General features: G+C 43.3%; 1 protein-coding gene across 5 annotated transcripts; it reads right to left on the bottom strand.

Moving 5' to 3' along the window:
* Positions 1 to 96: 96 nt before the first annotated feature.
* On the bottom strand, positions 97 to 19637 carry SLC25A18 (solute carrier family 25 member 18). Of its 5 annotated transcripts, none has more exons than XM_083461703.1 (12): positions 19439 to 19635; positions 18470 to 18632; positions 17397 to 17549; positions 13979 to 14105; positions 12050 to 12172; positions 11228 to 11283; positions 8440 to 8530; positions 6698 to 6816; positions 5595 to 5787; positions 4155 to 4309; positions 3036 to 3111; positions 97 to 2118 (listed from the first exon to the last, which is right to left on the bottom strand). In XM_083461703.1, exons 4-12 carry the CDS (start codon positions 13999 to 14001, stop codon positions 1977 to 1979), a joined length of 978 nt encoding a protein of 325 aa, XP_083317829.1. In that variant the 5' UTR covers positions 14002 to 14105; positions 17397 to 17549; positions 18470 to 18632; positions 19439 to 19635; the 3' UTR covers positions 97 to 1976. The 5 variants fall into 5 exon arrangements, with proteins under 5 accessions (XP_083317829.1, XP_083317831.1, XP_083317832.1 ...); XM_083461705.1 differs by having other exon boundaries at positions 13979 to 14108; XM_083461706.1 differs by lacking the exon at positions 12050 to 12172 and having other exon boundaries at positions 19439 to 19637.
* Between the last annotated feature and the right edge of the window lie 1184 nt (positions 19638 to 20821).

Consider the following 20821-nt stretch of genomic DNA (forward strand, 5'->3'; position numbering starts at 1 on the left):
TTGGTAATTACAACTGGCTTTTTTTAGGGGTTCCAAGCATAACAAACCATAAATTCTACATTTTTTAAAAGCTATATCAGTCTAATGAAGCAAAACTACTTTATTTAAAGTTTTATTTCTCCATGCATTAAGGAACAGGTTTACAGTAAGATTCTTTTGTTTGAGGTTGGATGGGTACTACTTTTCTGCTAGTTTCTCCATGGAAAGGGGGTAGAAACTAGTCATCTTTCTGGCCAATCAAAGCACCATTGCACACACCAACTAGGGTAATCCTTGGCCCGTTTTTGCTATTGCCACTTTTAGGATTTTCTGTGCAGTGGTGAAAGCTACACATTCTAACCAAAAAATGAAGTCTCATATTATCAAGAACTGAGTGGAAGAGAGACATGGTGGTTGCTGTTAACTATAGTCGTGCTAAAGAACATATCAGACCTACCTAATCCAGCACCCTGTTCACACAGTGGCCAACCAAATGCTTGTGGGGAAAATGCAAGCAGGACCTGAGCACAAAAGCAGTCTCCTCTCCTGTGGTTTCCAGCCATTGGTATTCAGAAATATAATGCCTCTGGACCTTGTGGTTATGAGTAAACAAGGGGGCGGAAAGCTTTTGTCAGCCCAAGAGTTGCATTCCTTTGGTAGTCACCTGAGAATCACATGGCAGAACTGGTTGAGGCTAGAGGCAACAGTAGGCAGAGCAATGGATGCAGTTCTCGCCTTTGCACAGTAGGCTATATCTCAGCCATCAAAAAGACATTTCCACATGCAATCCAGGCAAGCAGCATTATCAAAGCTCAAAGACAATTTGCAGGCAGTAAGAGAACTCAAGGAGGGCACAGAACACGGCCAGTGAGAGGTGTAGTCTAGGAAAAGTCAAATGGGCCAGAGACACGAGGGCTGGAAACTTCATTTGCTTTCTGTCTTCCATTTAAAGTAGGTGAGGAAGATGGTTCCTGACCATTGATTTGCATTGCTGAGCAGTCACTAAGGTGCAGCATGCTTTAGGGTTTGGCAAACACAAATATTTCCTTTGTGTATGTATCTGTGTTGTCTAAACACAGCTCTGGGTTATGCACAAACAGCAAATGGGAAAGGTCGTACCTCCCCCACCCACCTCAAGCTGAACAGCAGTTGGCAGACTGTCATCAGATGCTGTAACTAACACTATCCCATTACAGATGCAGAAGTGGCTTAATAGAAACTTGCTGAGCTCAGATGGTCACATTAGAAACATAATACACAATTAAGAACAGCCATTAATTTATGTGTGCAAATACATGCACTGGAAGAGAAGAGGGTGGCAATGATGAGACTGCTTCTAAAATGAAAGATCAGAAAGGGTTCTGTGGTGAAATGTATACAGCAGTGCAGGATCACCAAATAAAATGTACAGGAAAATATTTCCAGCATGAGATCAGGGCAGCAAGGGTGAAATTAACCTCCACTAAACTGCTATCCTTGATCCAACTTGGAAGCATTTACGAAATGACATAAAAATATGAAGTCGTGATATTTATAAATGCACTTGTAATGGAGAAGAACCAGGCAGCACTGTGAAGGACCCCATAGATCCCTAGTAAAGTGTAAGCTTTGTAAGTAGATGGATCCAGATTCAATCTCTGGCTATACATCCTGGTCTGCAGTGGTGTGTGTGATAGATCAGCTTGAAAAGTGTTGGCCAACGTTTGGTGCAAGTAAGAAATAACACTTGCAACCCATTCCTTTTCATAGCACAACCTTTGGCATGTTACCTTTTAGGTCCCAGAAATCTGCCCAGTGCAGAGGATTGTTTTAGAAAATGAAGCAATGACAAACCTGGAAGTGGTGTTTTTTAGGCCATCTTCCTGGATAGTGGTAGACTGGGTAGTTGTTCACAGCCATTCAAGTATTTACAGGGTGTTTCCATATCTTTTCAAGTAGCTAGTGTCACAGAACTCTTGCGATCTTATTTCATGATCCAGTGTGTTTTGGAATGGGTACTATTTGAAATATTCCATGACCTGTTCTCCAATGCCGATGAAATACATTCCTTGGGCTATGCCAAAGAGAGGAGCTATAACCAGTGCACGGCATCCTGCCCCTTTCATGAAGGCAGCGGGGCCCTCGTGAATCCAGACCTTCCTGGAGAGGAGAGAAACAGAGTGGGTTGGTAAAACAGCTCCTGAAGTTACTGTTACTATCAGTTAGAGGGTTTTTTTTTTCCTATTTAGGGTTCTCTGAGTAAAAGGCAAAGTGGCAGAGATGAGTCTCCTGATTACTTACATAGCTTCTTCTCAAGGCAGGAGAGCTGCCTTCCCAAATCAAGTAACAGCTGGGGAGGTGGAGGCAAAGGTGGCCAGGACCACAGCATGAGAGGAAAAAGCAACCAAGACTTCCATCCAGAAGTCATTGAACCCCAACCCACCTCACCTCCAACCAGCACAGCCCAGGGGCAGAGATCTTGTGAGTTGCAGTCTAGTAACATAAAGAATCAGAGAGTTCCTCATCTCTGACACCCCACTGCTTTTTAAAGTTAAAAGCACCCAAGAGTAAGCTGTGTTTAACTTAATATGTCAGCAACAGCCACGGCAAGAATTGGGAACCGTCATATTTGTGTTCCACTGCCTCTTGTGGTCAGTTACTCAGAGCTGCTGCCTATGAATATTTATTTCCTTTGCTGGCTGCTCATTTTCAATGTCTTATTTAAATGCTGTTGCAAGGGGGAAAGCTAGCTTATACTCAGAAATACTATGTTTTTCCAGTATACAATTGGAAATCATGCATCAGCTTGCTCAGTTACCAGCTTTTTCCTCCTAAGAAGAATGAATGAAGCAGAAACGGGAAAACCTTAAAGTAGTGTAGAATGCTGCTGTTAAGGGTGCCAGCAACACTACTCCATTCCATCCTCTCTAGGGTTCCTCAAAGCCTGCTGCCATCTTTCTCTTGTGAGTGGATGGTGCCATTTCAGAAGGACGTGCTGCAAAATGTACACTGCAGAACATTGTTAACATAGAGCAATGACCTGAGTACCAGTAAAACAAGAGTTCCGGTCTGCTTACCTGGCACAGTCAACAATCCCATTGTAGGTGTCCTCTCCCAGTCCTTTCTTGAGAGTTTGAATTCGGGTCTTTAGAACTAAAACAAGCAGGAACTGATATAAACCTTTGCAAAGTTGCATGCTTTACAGACTTCTTAGTGCAAAATTGGGATTTTTATTTATTTGTTCATTTCATTCCTGGCATGAATACATGCTCCTGGTACTAGTCAAAAATGCAGTGTTGTTATTCCACATCAGTTTTTCATCGATCATCATTCATCACCATAATAGTAAACACATGGTGCCTCACTAAAGCACTTCACGTATATAAGTTCTGTTGTCCTCACAACAGTGTTGCAGTATGAAAACATGGATTTGCCAAAGGGATGTACTATTTATTTTAAAATTTCTACATTTAAGCTTTCCCAGGCTACCCGGTGCTGTGACTTGAGGATTTCTAGCATATAAGCTTATCATTAATTTTTCAGTGTTTATGTTTGTATTTTCATGGCAATCTTATCTTAAATAGATATATCAAAATAAATCTGTCCTTTCTCCAATGAGTTCATGGTTCTCCACTAGCAGTTGGTTAGATGAAGGGGTTGTGCCTTGTCCCAGTATCACCACTGAGCTTTCTATCCAAGCAGCAACTGAAACCCAGGTTCAACACTCTTATCGGATGTAGTCTGTTCACTGCATTAATATTGTTTCTCTAGTAAGGTTCACTTAATCATTATGCTGCCCCAGCTAATCTGTTGGTCGGCGCTGTTCCAGACAAGGCTCACTCATCACTGATTATAAGAAATAGCTCCCTCTATTTTCCTGGAATAAATAGTCTGCCTGATACAGTAAGTACTCTTAGTTGCTAACAGCCCATTCATGTGGTTGGGAAAGAAAAAGCTTCTATATACTCATGTGCGAAGTGCAGATTATTTTGCAGAGCACGTAAAACATTATGGACAATGCAACTTAGAAAGCAGCCTTATAAGGAGCTTAATTAATCTTGGGTCTGCGTTGGCAAGGTCTTAATAGTTCACTTGAAGCACTACTGCGGCCTCTTGGGAGGGAATAAAATTCATAAACACACGCACACGTAAGCAAAAGTCACTGCCTTATGATAGTTGCACCATCTAATACCTACCATCCAATGGGGTCACGGCCACTGCTGCCACAGATCCTGCAATACAGCCAGAGATGAATGAATGGAAGAAAGAGGCTTTTTCATCAAGATCTGCCTGCCCCAGCTTGTTGATGTTGGCAAAAAGTGGGAAATATATAATAGAAAAGGGCACATCCCTGTTGAGAGTAGAAGTGAGACATTTTAGGTAAACAATACAATCAGCTAATCTCTTGTTGAAGCTGTTTTTCTCAACCAATTTTCACCTTCCCCTTTCACAGCTCAACTGTTCCTCCCATTTGGACTGCCATACTTTCTACCCTCGCAGTTGTTACAGGCTTTTATATTTTCACACAAGTATACTTTCCCCACAGTTGCAATGTATCATGGAATTTTAAAACTTTAGGTTTCTGCTTAACGTTTAGCTTTGATCCCAGCACCACCCTGAACAAACCCACCCTTGTGCAACTGAGAGCAAAGTCCCTATGTCCAGAGAACAGTCTGAAGATGTGACACATTCCAGCAGCTAAAACTATTTTATTTATTATCACTACTTTTGTAAAAAAAAATATATCAAGGCAGCTTACAACATAAAATACAGTATCATTTATCGCTAAATATCTGCAAAACATAATTAAAAGCATCGATAAAACATTAGTTGATACTGTTGGGTTAATATGAGAAAATCATATTGTGAATGCCTGTCCATAAGGTATTTTGAGCACAAGTTGATGAGGACTTTGTGAATTAACACAAGATGTTGAACCTAGCCCACCAGCAAATTGGCAACCAGTGTCTCTCAGCAGTGGAGTAACATGTTGCTAGTAATCTGCCTCTGTGAGCAGTCCGGCTGCTGCATCCTGCACTAGATGAAGCTTCTAAAGTGGAAGCATCCTGACCTTTTATAAGCTGCTTGAGTGGGAGACCACCTGTGAATATGAAGTACTTTGAGGTCTTTGGTTAGTATATGGGTTAGCAACCTTTAGTTTCTTATACCCCACAATGAGGAAAAGAGGGCTGTAGACTCAATATAGATCATAGCAATTGCTTTGGATCCAGATTTCCATGCACAATATGAAGCTCCCACTAATTCTCTCCCACCCCTGGTTAGCTTTAAATGCTCAGGCAGCCATGTAAACAACCAATAGGGACTTACGTGCAGAGCTCATGAGTATGGAGCTCATGAGTATGGAGTTCCTGGATCCAAGTGATGGTTTAAAAGCAAAAGACCCTCCTTTAGAATGGGAAATCAATCCTTCTAGGGCATTTATAGAAATTGAAGCATTCTTCTCTGCCTCTCCAGGTGCAGACCAACACTGAGAAGATATCTCCTTGTTCTGGGACCAGCACATCTCAGCCTGCCTTAGGTAGCCTGAATGCTAAATTTCCTTTCTCAAGACCTCTAGACTAAAGCAGCTTGCCATCCTACAATGAACAGGAAGGAACAGTTCACTCTCTTCTAACCTGAGCAAGGTGGCTCCCAGCCCTTTATACAGGCCTGCAACTCCCTGGGTGCACAGGAGATCTCTGGCAATTATGAAAGCAGAGGGGCGTTTAGAGGCTGCTGTGGACCCGGCTGTGTAAGGCTGTCCTGGTGGTGAATGGGAGGTGGCAGCAGCTGGTCCATCCTGTCCCAAGGCCTTCTGCTGATGAGCAGCTAAAAGAAAACAAGCAATAAAACTCCTAACTTTCCATTGTCACTCCATGGGTTCCTTGCATTGCAGTCTCAGGAACATCATATCACACCATCTCCAGCAACAACTACCCCAATCCAAATATATTCTGGTACTACTACAGTGGGGGAGGACACCTCCAGTTTGGGGGCAATCTTGGCCCACTATGAGGTTCAAGTTGGTCCGTGAAGCCATTTTCCACAAACCATGGCTACTTGTCCATTAGCTGACATAACTGGCCAATGCCAGCAGATGAGTGGGATTCATTTCTGCCGGGGAATGCAGGGAATGTGCTGGTGAAACAGACCCTTGCAGCCAGCAGGGTTGAACCCTTTGATCACCAGCTGGTGAATGGAGGGTTCAATCCTGATCAGTCTGGCCATGTATCTCTGTTCCTCTAGTAGGAACAGGTGTTTGCAGCAAGAGTGTGGTGTGGAGCTGTTTGAAAGCTCTTTTGCAAACAGTTCCACAATGCTCTTTAAATGTATGAAAACCATTGGTTTAAAGAGCCGTGCAGAGCTATCTGCAAACGGGCATTTAAACTGCCTCACTCTGCACTTTGAAGTGCCAACAATTAGAGTTTCAAGCATAGCAGCAACAGGAGATAAGGAGAGATTAGAACCTAGCTCACTGGACAGAAAAGGTTCTCCACACCTATACTCTAAGTAACTCAGATATTAATTTGCTTATTTGCCCAGTAAAAGCACATTTTGGCAAGTAATCACTATTAAGCAACAGCAAAATATGGACAGAAGTATAACAGAGATAAGTAATGGGAATTAGGGGCTGTGTCTGAGAAATAGAGATAGTTGGAGTTCATTTAATTCAAGACTTTGCTTTCACCATCATTCCACAACCCCCCCCCAAAAAAAGGGGGGTGGAATGGGAACTTACCTAGCCGCCCAGCATCCTGGAGCTGGATTTTCAACATTTCCATTGGAGATGTGACCACTACCTGGCAAGTCCCAGCTCCACAGCCAGCAAGCATCTCTCTCACCAATGACAAGTTTTTTCTGTCAAAAGAAGCATAGATGCAAAATAAATGCACTTCCACAACTATAGGCTTGCCAAACTATCATGAGAGTGGAATGGTCTGGGCTATTTCTGTGCCTTCCATAGAGTGAAGCTTTTCACAGCCTGGAGATCAACAGGGATCCACACTTCCACTCCCATGGTTAGCCCCAGCTTTCCTGTCTAGCTTGGAGATAGAGAGAGAGAAAAAGACTCAGCTGTGCAATGTGCTTTGCTGCTGAGGACAAAAAGGGGAAAGATACCCATTTATTCTCCAGCTCCTGTCAAGAGATAAAGGTTGAGCTGGTCCTTTTGATGGTGGGTGGCTTGGTTTCCTGCCATCAGAATGGTGAGCCCTTGTGTGGAATTTAGTGTTGCACTGTGATAATCATTCCAATGGCACAAGCATTTTTGCTTGCCAGACAGAACAATCTTCTCCCACACTGTTCTGAGGGTTTTCCCAATCCTCCAGAGCAGATTTGGGTGACGCTTGAGTGGGTGAACGCCCATTGTGCTAGCAGAACTCTTTACAATAGTTTCTACTAGCACACCAGGTTAGTTGAATCCAGCCCCTAAAGTTTCACTGCAGGCCATTTTACAGAGGAACTCAGAGCACCTTGGGTGATTCATACTAAGACAAGCCTCTGCTCCCCTTCCACAAGTCAGGGACAAAGGTTGCGTTCTTATATATGTTCGGATGGGAGTAAACCCTGTTGAACACAGTGAAGCTCTCCTCTGTGTAAACATGCATAGGGTTGCACTGGAGAGGAATGGCAAGGACCTAGTGGTCAAAAGTTTTGGCCTGGCTACCAAGGCTAGATGAAATTAGTGGAGCTGTGGAGATGAGCATTGTTTGCCAAAGGAAGTCACTGTTAAAGGTGCAAGAGCAGAAGCTCTATGAGAAACACACACACAAAATTATAACATCTTCATCAAAGATCTTAGGATCCATGTGTAAATGTCTCCTCCTCTCTCTACAGATACATAAGCCTCTTGGCTCACCTGAGATATGAGCTGCCTATAGTTCGTATCCTGCAATTACAGACTACACCAAAGAACACTGGCAGGAGTCAGGTAGCGGCTCTCCACTTTGAACAGTGAAAGTGGCTATTTTAGCTCAAGCCTGCTGTGCCTCTGTTAGTGGGAATTTCAGGAGTGAACACTGTCAGAGGAACACCGAGGGAGGACTACAGATTTATCACACACACACACACACACACACACACACACACACACACACAAAAGTTCCTCTACACTGCCACTGTGACCTAAAGCCAGGACATTGGTAGGAGGCTTACAAATTGACTGTGGTGTGATATACTAGAGGGTGGGGGAATGGGGCCACTATCAGGATTTGATTATGTCAGGCTGACTGTTATTATTCTCATACTATTTATTTTCACATGCTGCTCTGATGGTGTTTAGCTTTAAAAATATATATATAATTTATTCATGATGAGATTCTGGTGTTTCATTATACCCTTTGAACTGTTTTATAGGAGGACTTTTTGGTTTTGAAGAACATCCCACAAATGGCAAAATAACAATAAAGAAAGATAGATGAATAGATCAATAAATAATAAAAACAAAGAAACTGGAATTATTGAATGCTTTTTACCCCATACCCATCTTGGGAGAGTAACTGTCGGAAGAAATCATTGGCTGCCAACTTGATTGCTTTTTCAGGAGTGACAAGAGTCAGGTTTACAGCAGCCCCTGTGAGAAGATGGGAGAGGCAATAAGGCACCCAGTTTTATGGTACATCAATACATTACTCCTCTTGTAATATAATAATAATAATAATAATAATAATAATAATAATAATAATAATAATAATAATAATTTTATTTATATCCCGCCCTCCCCAGCCGAAGCCAGGCTCAGGGTGGCTAACAACAATAAAATAATATGTACTAAACACACTCCTGGAGGTTTCTGGAAGGTAGCAAATTAAAGTATTAATGATATCCCAATTAAAATGATATTAAACTGGATGAAAAACTAGCACTAGAAATATTTCCCCAATTTAACATGGAGTGCCGAATGTCAGAAAAAGTTGCTTATAAAGTCTTGCAGTTTCCAGAAGACACTCCTTGCTCTCTAGACTTGGTGCATGAAGAATGAACTCAAGAGGGCACTGTTGGTCAGTTTTAAAGATTGTGATGGGACAACAGGGAAATGGTAGTCTCTTAGCTAGTTAAACAAAAGTAACTGTGAAATACGAATTAATTTATTACAGGATGCTCAGACAGCCATTTTAGTGCCCTGATAGCCTCCTGTGAGGCATAGCAGGAAATCTGGGTTCCTCAAAAAAGCACCCCTGAACTCTCCAAAAGTTCCTTTTTGATCTGTCACTGGCCACCTGAAATTGTGCAGTCCAGGAAGTACCACCACAGGCGCCGGGTTGCCCCCAAGATTGGAGGGGCTGGCGCACATGTGACATTATACATGTGCCAGACATCACGTGACCTCACACACATCTTCCAATGCTGTCAGACTGGACCGGCGTGGCCTAGCAGAAGGCTGGACTGGACCCCACAGTGTTGGGAGGCACTGTGGGGACCAGCATGGCCTGGTGCAAGGCCTAGCAGCAGCCTGCACTGGCCTGTGTGGTGTGGGGAGACACTGAGGGGACTGCCCTGGTCTGCACAGCATCTCTCAATACTGTGGGGACTGGTGCGGCCTAGCAGAAGGCTATCCATTTTTACACACACAGAGAGAGATTTGCAGTTCCTTGAAGTACAAAAAATATGCATTATGAAAATCCTCCCACATTTTATTAAAATATGCTCTCTCTTTTATTGGGTCTTATAAACAAGAATACATACAAGTATACCAAGTTTTCTCATGTCATTTGTATATCACAAAAATAGCATAAATGTGGAAAAATATCTACAACATATGTTTCATTATTAGTGGTCAATGTACAGGTTCTTGCTTCATTAATTGGTTTAAGAAAGAAAGAAAGAAAGAAAGAAAGAAAGAGGGGAAGAGGGGGAGCGGGGAATGGTGAGTGGGTTGCGGTCGGGTGGTTATGCTTCTATTTTTCTACTGGGGGGCGTTGTGTCAGCATTACTTGTATGGGTTCTCTTACTGTAGCCTTTCTAGGCCTTTTTAAACCATGAACAGGAAAATGTTGCACCCGAGCAGGGACGAAAGGAACCAAATGACACCAAGGGGTTAAATCCAGAGAAAGAGCTTTTTATTCTGCCATCCCGGGTGGGCAGAGGAGCAAGTGTGATAAGTCACAAAACAAGCACAAGTTCACATGCATTTGCACAGAGTATATATCCCCCTTCCAGTTCCCTCCCCTTTTCTCCTCCTTCTTCAAGAGTCCTGCCCATGAGTTCCCCTGAGCATGAACAGAAAGTTCCTGTCTTGGGACCATTTTTGGACTCTTCCCAGAAAGGGGGTGAGAGGGTTTCAGAGTGTTCCAGTTGTTTCATTCTTGTGCTTTGGCATGGTTCCTGGACAGAAAGCAAGTTGCAATGTGGTTTTTAGCAAGGCCAAAAGCCTGAGAAAGGCCTGAGAAACAATGGACTGTTCTCTACCTTTGTTGCAATCTTTTTAGTTACAGCAAGCGGAATATGCTTAGCTAATGCTTTTTGTCTTGGAGGAAATGCAGTTTTAAAAATGCTTGAGGCGAGGCCTGGCTGGGGGGGGATTCACAAACAGTCTTAGGGCTTTTTGGGGTAACCCTAACTGTTCCCCTTCATTACTATTCACTTGTCATATTTCCTTGGTGGTGAGAGAGGTTGAGGGTAGCTTAGGCCCTAAGACTTAGGGTGTGGTTGGGTCGTCTTTGGTTGGTTGTAATGAGAGTTGTTTTTGTGAGAAAGTGGGGTGTGAGTGTGTATTAGCCAGATTGATTCATATGCTGTTGGCAGATTCTTGTTGTCTTGTTGGGCTGTATATGTGATAAAGGGGAACCAAACCAGGGTGAAGGTGTCTTCCTCTATATGTTCCCATGTCAGTTTCAGTTTATTGGTTAGTTTTTCTAATAAGGCTGTTTCCCATACTACTTGATACCATTGGTCCATGCTTACTCCTGACAGGTCTCTCCAGTGTCTGGCTATGTTGTTAAATATGCTCTTTTGATACCAATATTTAAAATTTCATTTCAAACACACACCCCCACCCGATTATCTCTATTGTTCAACTGATATAATCTAAACAACAGCAAAAGCATTTTGCCCATTGCGCTTTGCTATTGCAGTCAGTGGCGTAGCGTGGGGGGTGCAGGGGGGGCCGGCCGCACCGGGCGCAACATCTGGGGGTTAGGGTTAGGGGGCGCAAATCCACGGGTTAGGGGGCGCAAATTACTTGCCTTGCCCCGGGTGCTGACAACCAACGCTACGCCACTGATTGCAGTTCAGACAAAAAGGATGGCCTTTCCATTTTTATAAGCATTACCTCGATACATGCCAAAGAACCCCTCTGATTTAATTGTCTTCACCAAACAATCCCTCCTAGAATAAGAGAGGAATAGAGAGAAACAAGAGTTAGCAACATGTATTTCAAGATTGCGACTGACTTTTGTGACTCTGACCAGTTTCCCCAACTGTCTGATGTTCAGTAGGTGCTTACTTGGGGCACAGCGTTCTCAGCTATAGCACCAAAACTATGGAACTCCTTTCCCAAATACATTTGCTCTCCCCAATCTCTGCTGGTCTTTGGGCAACAAGAAAAGGTGGTGGTGTTTTTTAGGACACTTTCTGAATTTAATTTGTGGTTGATATATCCCTGCTGCTTGGTTGGTTGTGACGTTTGCATTTTATATTTGCAAGAATTTTTTAGCTACTTTTAAGAATGTAAATTAAAAAAAACCAGAATACATATGTTTGAGTGAGTTCCAGCACCTCTTTTTCTAGAAAAATAGTACTTGTCATAGCCATCCATTGCGATGGGTCTACTCTGAGAATTAGGAGTATGGGTAGAAGAATGAGTAGAAAAGAGAGAACTTGGAAGGAGTTCATCCATCCCCAACTTCTTTGTTTGTTTGTTTGTTAGACTTATATTCCACCTTTTTCTTCCAAGAGCTCAAGGTGGCATACATGATTATCCCCCTTCTCATTTAATCCCCACAATAACCCTGTGAGGTAGATTAGACTGAGAGGCAGTGAGGGTTGAAAGATACAAAATTCAAACCAGATTGGACTCTAATACCCAGCTTAGAGCCTAATACCCCATGCCACACCACACATATCACACTAAACAAAGCCTTACAACACATACATTCCAGTGTAGATGGCTTGTCCTTGCTGGTTCTGGAGACGGGTTTTGGCCAAATCAATGGGGAAAACACAAGTCACCCCCACAAGTCCTGCTATACCTCCATTGATTAACTTAGCTGGAAGGCTGTAAAGTATAAGATAAGTTACAATGATATTACTTGGTACACGGATTCTAGCAGATTGTTATTGTTATTGTTATTGTTATTATTATTAGTCACCACCACACTTATACCCACCCTTTTCTCCAAGGAGCTCAAGGCAGCAGACATACGTGCATGCCCTGATAGCTTTCCACCACAGTTATACAGCCCTTGGGTCCAAAAAGTTTCCCACCCCTGCTTTAAAGCAATTCCATGAGCTGTGATAGGAGCCTCCGTGACCTTCACCTTTGTTATCTTCTCTTGTGCTCATCCTGGCACTCACATTCAGTTGCAATGCACATACGGGCTTTTTTAAAAAAGAACTTTGCTGGATCTGGTTCATCTAGTGCAGGATGAACAGCAGCTGAGTTGATGTGTACAGGAAGCCAACAAAGAAGGCATGAAGACAACAGTCTATCCATACAGCCTCACACACACACCCTCTAGTCACTAGTTTTTAGAAGCAAACTTCTTCTGAACACGAAGGCTCAATTTAGCTACAAGCCATTCATAGATATAGCATTAATTTTTCTATGCCTCTTCGAAAAGCCCCTAAACTAACACATATCACTGCATCTTATGGCTGCAGATTCTGTAAGCAAATTATGCCTTGTGTGAAGAAGTGTATTGAATCAGTCTTGAATCAGCTTCCCTTCAACTTTCACTAGGTCACTTTAAGTACAGTAGTACCTCGGGTTACAGACGCTTCAGGTTACAGACGCTTCAGGTTACAGACTCAGCTAACCCAGAAACAGTACCTCGGGTTAAGAACTTTGCTTCAGGATGAGAACAGAAATTGTGCAGCGGCAGCGGGAGGCCCCATTAGCTAAAGTGGTGCTTCAGGTTAAGAACAGTTTCAGGTTAAGAACAGACCTCCAGAACGAATTAAGTTCTTAACCTGAGGTACCACTGTACTAGTAATGTGGACTAGTCACTGTTTCTGCACCATAATTTCTGTTCATGCCCATAATCACAAGGAAACATTTTTGTCAGGACCAGAAGCATCAGGGCATCAAAATCATGCATAACATAGAGAAAGTTTTCTTTCTTTCTTTCTTTCTTTCTTTCTTTCTTTCTTTCTTTCTTTCTTTCTGTCTGTCTGTCTTTCTTTTATCTCCTTATCTCATAATACTCTAGAACCCATGATCATCCAATGAAGCTGAACAGTAGAATATTCAGGGAAGACAAGAGGAAGAGTTTCCTCACACAGCAGCATAATTAAACTCTGGAAATCACTACCACAATATAAGGTGATGGCCACCAACTCAGACAATTTTAGAGGAGGATTAGACAACTGCAAGGAGGACAAGGTCACCAATGGCTACTATTCACAATGACTGTATACAGCCTCCAGGATCTACCAGTCACAGGGAAACAACAGCAGGGGAGGGCTATTGTCCCGATGTCCTGCCTATGGGCTTCCCATTGGCATCTAGCTGGCTAGTGTAAGCTAGATTGGTCTTTGGTCTGATTCAGCAGGGTTCTTCTGATGTTCCTAGTCGACACTGAAAGCACCAGGCTTACAGGGTAGATAATATCCACAAGCAGCAAGCTTAGAGATGGCTCTGGGCTATTTTACAACTTGAACAACACTGAGCCAGGTTATTCAGCCTTTCAGGCAGAATTAAAACTAGCAAAAAATGTCTGAAAAATCGAGGACATTAACTATCCTCTGCTCCATCCTGTTGCCTGTCCACCAGTTCCCACAGATAAGCTAAGCATCATTTATATCACTCGAGCATAGAATTCCCCACTTTCAAAAGGCAAGGAGCAAAAAGGACAGGGCTGACCTAATCTTCTTCTTGTCCCTCATTGTTCCTTGGGGATGTTGTTTCTTGGTGAAAGCAGCAGCTGCTTGTGCTGCTGACACAGGAAAATTCTTTCAAATATGGAGGCGCATTCCTCTTTGTCTTTGTTCTGCTGGGGAAGAGAACACCATTAGTGATTCTTGACATGCTGCTTGCCAGGGGTATATTACAGGTAACAAATGACAGTGTCAGTTCTAAAACATAGAGGCAATTTATCACTTAATCAGCTCCTGGAGAATAGTGAAGTCAGATGAATAGCTTCCCAGAGGCCACCAGACACAAAAAGAGGGGTTTTTGTCTCAAATGCAACCCAACCTGGGCACTTTTAAGCCACTATTTTGTAAAAGAAGTGCCAAGGAAACGCCTACCATTCTGGACCCAGAGAGGCCAAAGAATCTTCAGCGGAGGAGAGAAGGGGATGTGGGCACATGCCTCACCAAGGGGGATGAGACAAGGGTTAGAGAACATTAACCAGACATTGCCCCCTGAAGTCTATAATACTGATCACAGAATTTGGTGTGGAAATGATGACTAAAATCACTAGGAGATGCATAGAACTGTGACATAATTCTATTAATCTCTGAAGTGGGAAATTAGTGGGTACTGAAGGTACCAAAAAGTGAGGTTCTGGAGTTCCATGAAAGATTGCCCAGAAGTGTGCTGTGAGTGGGGAGTTGGCTTGGATGGACAAATAGGAACTACTGCAGATTATTTGTTAAGTATCTCATTCTTTGAGATCAGCAATAAAAAGAGATCAATGTTGCATCTCTGTGAAATTTAGAAGACTAGCTGCTGAATCTGGGTCTTTTTCTGGCAGTGAGATGAGAGTAAGATAATCTTGTTAGTTTTACTTCACCTGAAGGCGGCAGCAAAAGACTTCTGAACTCCTGGAGGATCACAACAACGGGGAAGCATGAAAGGCATGGCATGTTCAAACAATTTCCATGCTTTTGAAGGGGTTGGGAGTGTCTTGCTGTTGCCTTAGCGGCCATCATTGAACAAAAGACTGTGTGTATTCATGGTCATCATTATGCTGTTTGTGTGTTATATAACTTACTTGCCCAGCCATGCCAAAAGAAGTCAAGCAACAATTTTGCAAAGCCAATGAGTCACACATAAACAATTAGTCAAATATAACCAGCTAGAATTATTTAATAATATTGTTGCTACAAAATACCTTTCTGGTTCGGTTTATTACCAAAATACTACTAGTGACTTTGCAGTTAGTCATCATTCACATGCATGCACTAAATTTATTTTCTCACATTTATATCCCATACTGTATTTCTTCCAAGGTGGTGCACATTTGGTTTTCAGGCTGACACCCATCCACTTACTTACTCTCAGCAAGGTAGTGACCTCATGTGCCTTCAGACCTAACCCTGGGGCATATTTGCATGAGTTATACCACAAGTGCCAAAAGCAGAATCTGAAATGTGGTAGCAGTTTGCACAGATAGTGTCATTCTGGCTACTGAAGTCCAAAGCAATCTATTCCAGCATTCCACTCTAGAACAGGGGCTAACAACTCTCCTATAAGCTAGCTAGGGTAAAGGTAAAGGTAAAGGGACCCCTGACGATTAGGTCCAGTCACAGACGACTCTGGGGTTGCAGCACTCATCTCGCTTTACTGGCCGAGGGAGCCAGAGTACAGCTTCCGGTTTATGGCCAGCATGACTAAGCCGCTTCTGGCGAACCAGAGCAGCACATGGAAACACTGTTTACCTTCCCACTGGAGCGGTACCTATTTATCTACTTGCACTTCATGCTTTCGAACTGCTAGGTTGGCAGGAGCAGGGTAGAATATCATTTTAAAAAGAAAAGAAAAAGAAACATATAGACCTTCCCTTCTTGCTGCTCTGGTGTGCATTTAATGAAAGGAACAGTTGTACCCACAGGAACAATGGAAGGTGTGGCATAGGATAATCTTAGAATCATAGAATTGTAAAGTTGGAAGCGACCCTAAGCATCATCTAGTATCAAATCCCCTGCAATGCAGGAATATGTAGCTGTCCCGTTTGAACCTGCAACCTTGGTGTTATCAGCACTGTGCTCTAACCAACTGAGCTATCAGGAAGCTCACAAACAACATTACACATTTGAACCCTTGTCTCTAAATTACTGTGTGTGAGGCATGTAGGTCCCTGACAGTATAAGAACATATTTGTAAGGCTTCCAGGTGGAAAAGTCAAAATTAGAAACAGAACTGTTAGAACCCAAAACTAAGAATCTGTCAAGAATGTATAACTTGCTGTTGAAATGGAATACTCAGGATGAAACGGTGAAATCTGTTATGATTAAATGAGCACAAAATGTTGGACATAATATTATGTTTGCTGACTGGGAACAGTTATGGACCACAGGTATGAAGTTTACGGCATGTAATGCCTTAAGAGAGAATATTATGAAAATGATATACAGGTGGTACATGACCCCAGTCAAGCTTGCAAAAATCTATCATTTGCCCGATAACAAATGTTGGAAATGTAAAGAAACGGAAGGTACATTCTTTCTCCTTTGGTGGACGTGCCCAAAGATTAAGGCTTTCTGGGAAATGATATATAATGAACTGAAAAAGGTATTTAAATATACCTTCTTGAAGAAACCAGAGGCCTTTCTCCTGGGCATTGTCGGCCAATTGGTGCCAAAGAAGGACAGAACTTTTTTTATGTATGCTACAACAGCAGCAAGAATACTCATTGCAAAGTACTGGAAGACACAAGATTTATCCACTCTGGAAGAATGGCAGATGAAGGTGATCGACTACATGGAATTGGCAGAAATGACTGGCAGAATCCGAGACCAGGGAGAAGAGTTGGTGAAAGAAGACTGGAAGAAATTTAAAGACTATTTACAGAAATATTGTAAAATTAATGAATGTTAGAAGGATGTTGGAAAGAAACTAAGGGGTTTCCAGCTGTAATGCTTTAGGAGATACGAAAAAAAAGGTTTACAAATGGGTAAAAGCTTAATGGTAAGGATCTGCTGAACTAACAAATTGAAGTGGAATACAAAGAAGGGAGGTATGAGGAGGTCTGGGGAAATAAGCGTAAGGAAGATATGTTATGGAAAACTATTTGTTTTTTAATTGTTTTTATGTTGTATTTTGTATTTTGTTTCTTTTTATTTTTCATTTTCATTGTTATATTTTAAAAACTTTAATAAATATCTTTTGGAAGAGAAAAAAAAGAACATCTTTGTAAGAAATAGCTAAACAGAACAAAATAATTTCTGTCCTTCATTTATAACTATTAGGAATCTGAGTTCCTCCTCAGAGTTAGGACTTCATAAAGAAAAGCATGCATTGTAGACTGTCTCTGAAATATGAAGTTTTAGAATATATCCCTGTGAGTGAAACACATGCAAATTCAGAAGTCAGGAAAGATGGGAAGCTAGCTTACCTTCCTTATTTGCAAGCAGCCGGTTCCCTCCCTTCCTTCCTTCTCTCTATCAGTTTTTAGTCTCTGACTCACATCTGGATTCCTCCAACAAGCAAAGCCTATCCAATGTTTAAGGGGTGGTTCACAAATTCCCAGTGATTTTGTGTAAATACACTGTAAGTGGGAGAGGAAAAAACACACATCTCTGTACTCATCAAGCCTCTCCTTTTTGGGCCTGGCAAAAGAAGTGCCCCAAGCTCCACCCAGGAGAACAAGCACACCTTAAAAATGTGCTTTTAACCTTAAAACCGGTTTTTAGACAAACACTGTTTGCATTTCAGCCTGCTTAGGCAAGTACTGTTTCCACAAGTGCCAGCTGTAATTTCACTGGTTGTTAATAGCAACACTTTCTTTGTTATTAACTGGGGAAGTGAGGGAAGTTTTTAATATTTAACGCTGTACTGTTTTTAACACTTGATTGGGAGCCGCCCAGAGTGGCTGGGGAAACTCAGCCAGATGGGCGGGGTATAAATAATAATTAATTACTACTACTACTACTACTACTACTACTACTACTACTACTACTACTATTATAGCAATGCAGTGTTGCTGTTGACCCCTGACATCAGTCAATTAAAGTGTAACCTCAACTATGAACTCACTACATGGCCATAGGACAAGACAGTGTTTCCCAAAGCTCTGTTCTCTATTTTCATTGTAAGAATGACAACCCTGTGTCCTACGCTTCAGGAGGATTACTAAAACAACGTACAAAAAGTTAACATTTAATTCCTGCCAGGAACAGCATCGCCCGCTGCTGTGGTGGCAGCGATGGCTGCAGCGCACTCCTTGGAGGCCGGATCAGCTGCCTCCCTGGCAGCCCGCCATGCCACCTCCACAATGGCCTCTTGAAAAAGAGGCACTGCTGGTCTCCTCACACCCCTAGGGAAGAAATGTCAGCAGCTGCCCTCTGGGGTCTACTGGGCTCTGCACCCCCCACCCCACCCCATGGTGTCTGATTCCTACTTAAACCATCAGGCAAGGTTAATTTGATTCCCACCCACCCCTCGTTCTCAATGTAGATCCTCACTCACCCCTTCTTCCCCAACCAAGAGCGGTGGTGCCATTTTGTGATTCGCCTCAGGTGCCAAAATGTCTTCAGCCGGCCCAGATTCCTGCAGCAAGTTTTTCTTTGTGTGAAATAGCTAGGCCAAACTGCATTAAGCTTCAGGGATCCCGCTTATCCAAGGGTGTATTCTTAACAACCAAAAAATATACACAAGTTCTATAAGGATAACCATGTTTGTTTTTACAGACTAAATACTAGCAAATCTGCTGTCACGAAAGCTCGTGTGGTAAAACATTCAGTCACAGGATTCTTTGTGGTTTAGATGTCCTATTAATATTTAAGGGCATATATAAGATATTTTAACTATTTCCTTCCTGCTTTTATGTAGATCCAGGGCCAAACTAGGCCAGAAATTAAATACTTCGAATCAGTATCTACATTGGGAGGAAATTCCCTATTGCTGCCAGTAGGGGATTTCCTACAAACCCAGATACTGGTTAAATCCCCCTCCACACCTGTTGTGTAGAAATTTAGTTTTCGTTTCTTCCCCTGTGTAAATTTTTTGCAATATGTGAGTCTTAAGTGGAAAATAATAATTAAAGCAAGCATCATGTCCCTTAAAATCCAGGACATTTCAGTCAAATTCCTAGGCAAACACGGGAGATTTGCTCCCTTTTCTTTCACTGACACCCCACCACCCCACTCCCACTTCTGAAACACACTTTTCAGACACATTTCACTGCAGTTCATTCCTTCAGGAAACTCTAGGCCATCAATCCTGATGTTATTACAGGGAAATGTGTTTCTTGTGCAGTTTATGTCTCTGAGACATTTGCTTGAGGGCCATTGGTGTGCAGATAAACAAGATATGCATTAATTTCCTCAATAATTTTACCTGGGGCAAAATGGACACTAATATGTTGCATTCTGCTGTTCTAAGTTTTGTTCTTACTTCTGCACTGGTAGAGAAACAAAAAAAGAAAGCAATACCTACCTCAGCAAGCTGGTGCTTTATGTACAGCCATGTCCCAGTACATTCTGTTAGCCATCAGCCTTGCAAGACTCCAGATTATTTCTGGAATCCATTACTGTCTGTTATTGCCAAACTTCTTAGATATCAGCAAACTAGGGGCCCTTCAGGCATAAATGACCTTTAGGCAACACCATCTGTTTCCTGCCTCAGTAGTAACTGTGGCAACTGAGATATGTAGAGCAGTGTTTCCCAACCTTTTTTGGGCAAAGTCACACTTGTTTGATGAAAAAAATCTCGCGGCACACCACCATTACAGCCCCGTGACGTCAGCGTGCAGCGTCACGCCGGGAGGGACGCACGAAAGTGAAAGTTTTCAATTTTTCCCCCTCCCCCTTGCCGGGGAACCTCCAAGCTTTGGGGGTGGGGGGGGGGGAGGCAGCAAAGCGAGGGACTGAGGGACGGCGGCAGCTGAGGCGGCGGCGGCTGTTGTGGTGGTGGCGGCGATAGCGGGCGGAGGAGGGGCGGCGGCGGGGCCGAGGTGGCCGGCGGCGGCGGGGGAGGCGGCGGTGGGTGGAGCAGGAGGGCGGCCGAGGCCGGTGAGGGAGTAGGGTTGCCCAGGGCTTGAGGAGCCGTCGCCGGGAGTTGCTGCTGCTGTTGTTGCTGCTGCTGCCCGGACATGCCGGCCTCCTTCTCGTCCGCTGTCTCGCGCTCCTCCCTTTTGCACGCGCTGCCCCGCCGCCGCCCCATTGGCTGGGTCCTGTCAGCTGATCCTGTGTTATTTCCTGTGTGTGTGTGTGAGGGGAGAATGGAGAGAGAAACCTCGGCACCACCACCGCGGAGCCGCCCCCGGCTCGACGCGGATCCTCGCCGCCGCCGCCTCTCACCGCCCGACTCGCCCGCCTCCCTCCCACGGCACACCAGCCAATGTCTCACGGCACACTAGTGTGCCGCGGAACACCGGTTGGGAAACACTGATGTAGAGGACAGGCAGCGGCCATGGCTATGAGGCTCTCCAGCAGTCTGTAGACTGGAGGTGGGGGTGGGGCCTGTTGGTCGGTGCAGATCCCTCCCTTTACCAAATGGTCAAACAGGAATGTTCCACTCATGTCTATCTGCAGAGTGCTCTGACCCCAGTGCCACCCCTTGCTTTCAATATTGGGCCTGAGATTGCAGGGTCAAAGAGGCTGTAATTGTGGAACAGCCTAGCTTGTACGTTATATTCTTTACCATGTAATTGTAGAGTTGGAAGGTACACTAGGGGTCAACTAGTCCAAGCACTGGTAATGCAGCAGTATGTTATGATTAGGTTGGTAGGAAGAGAGTGTGTGAAACCAAGACTCTTCTCTGCTGTCACTGAATTACTTTTTATTATATACGGGTAATATGTGACTAGGTCTTGAGCAA

This window comes from Podarcis liolepis, assembly GCF_965112155.1.
Source record: "Podarcis liolepis genome assembly, chromosome: 10".
In the NCBI taxonomy this organism is placed as follows: Eukaryota; Metazoa; Chordata; class Lepidosauria; order Squamata; family Lacertidae; genus Podarcis; species Podarcis liolepis.

Excerpts from the sequence above, each read along its gene's own strand:
- SLC25A18 (XM_083461703.1), bottom strand. The coding sequence starts at position 14,001 with ATGAGGGACAAGAAGAAGATTAG. Across the intron at positions 6,817-8,439 it reads CAGTTACTCTCCCAAGATGG|AAAAAACTTGTCATTGGTGA; the intron begins GTATGGGGTAAA and ends TTCTTTTGACAG. Across the intron at positions 2,119-3,035 it reads GGGATTGTTGACTGTGCCAG|GAAGGTCTGGATTCACGAGG; the intron begins GTAAGCAGACCG and ends TCTCCTCTCCAG.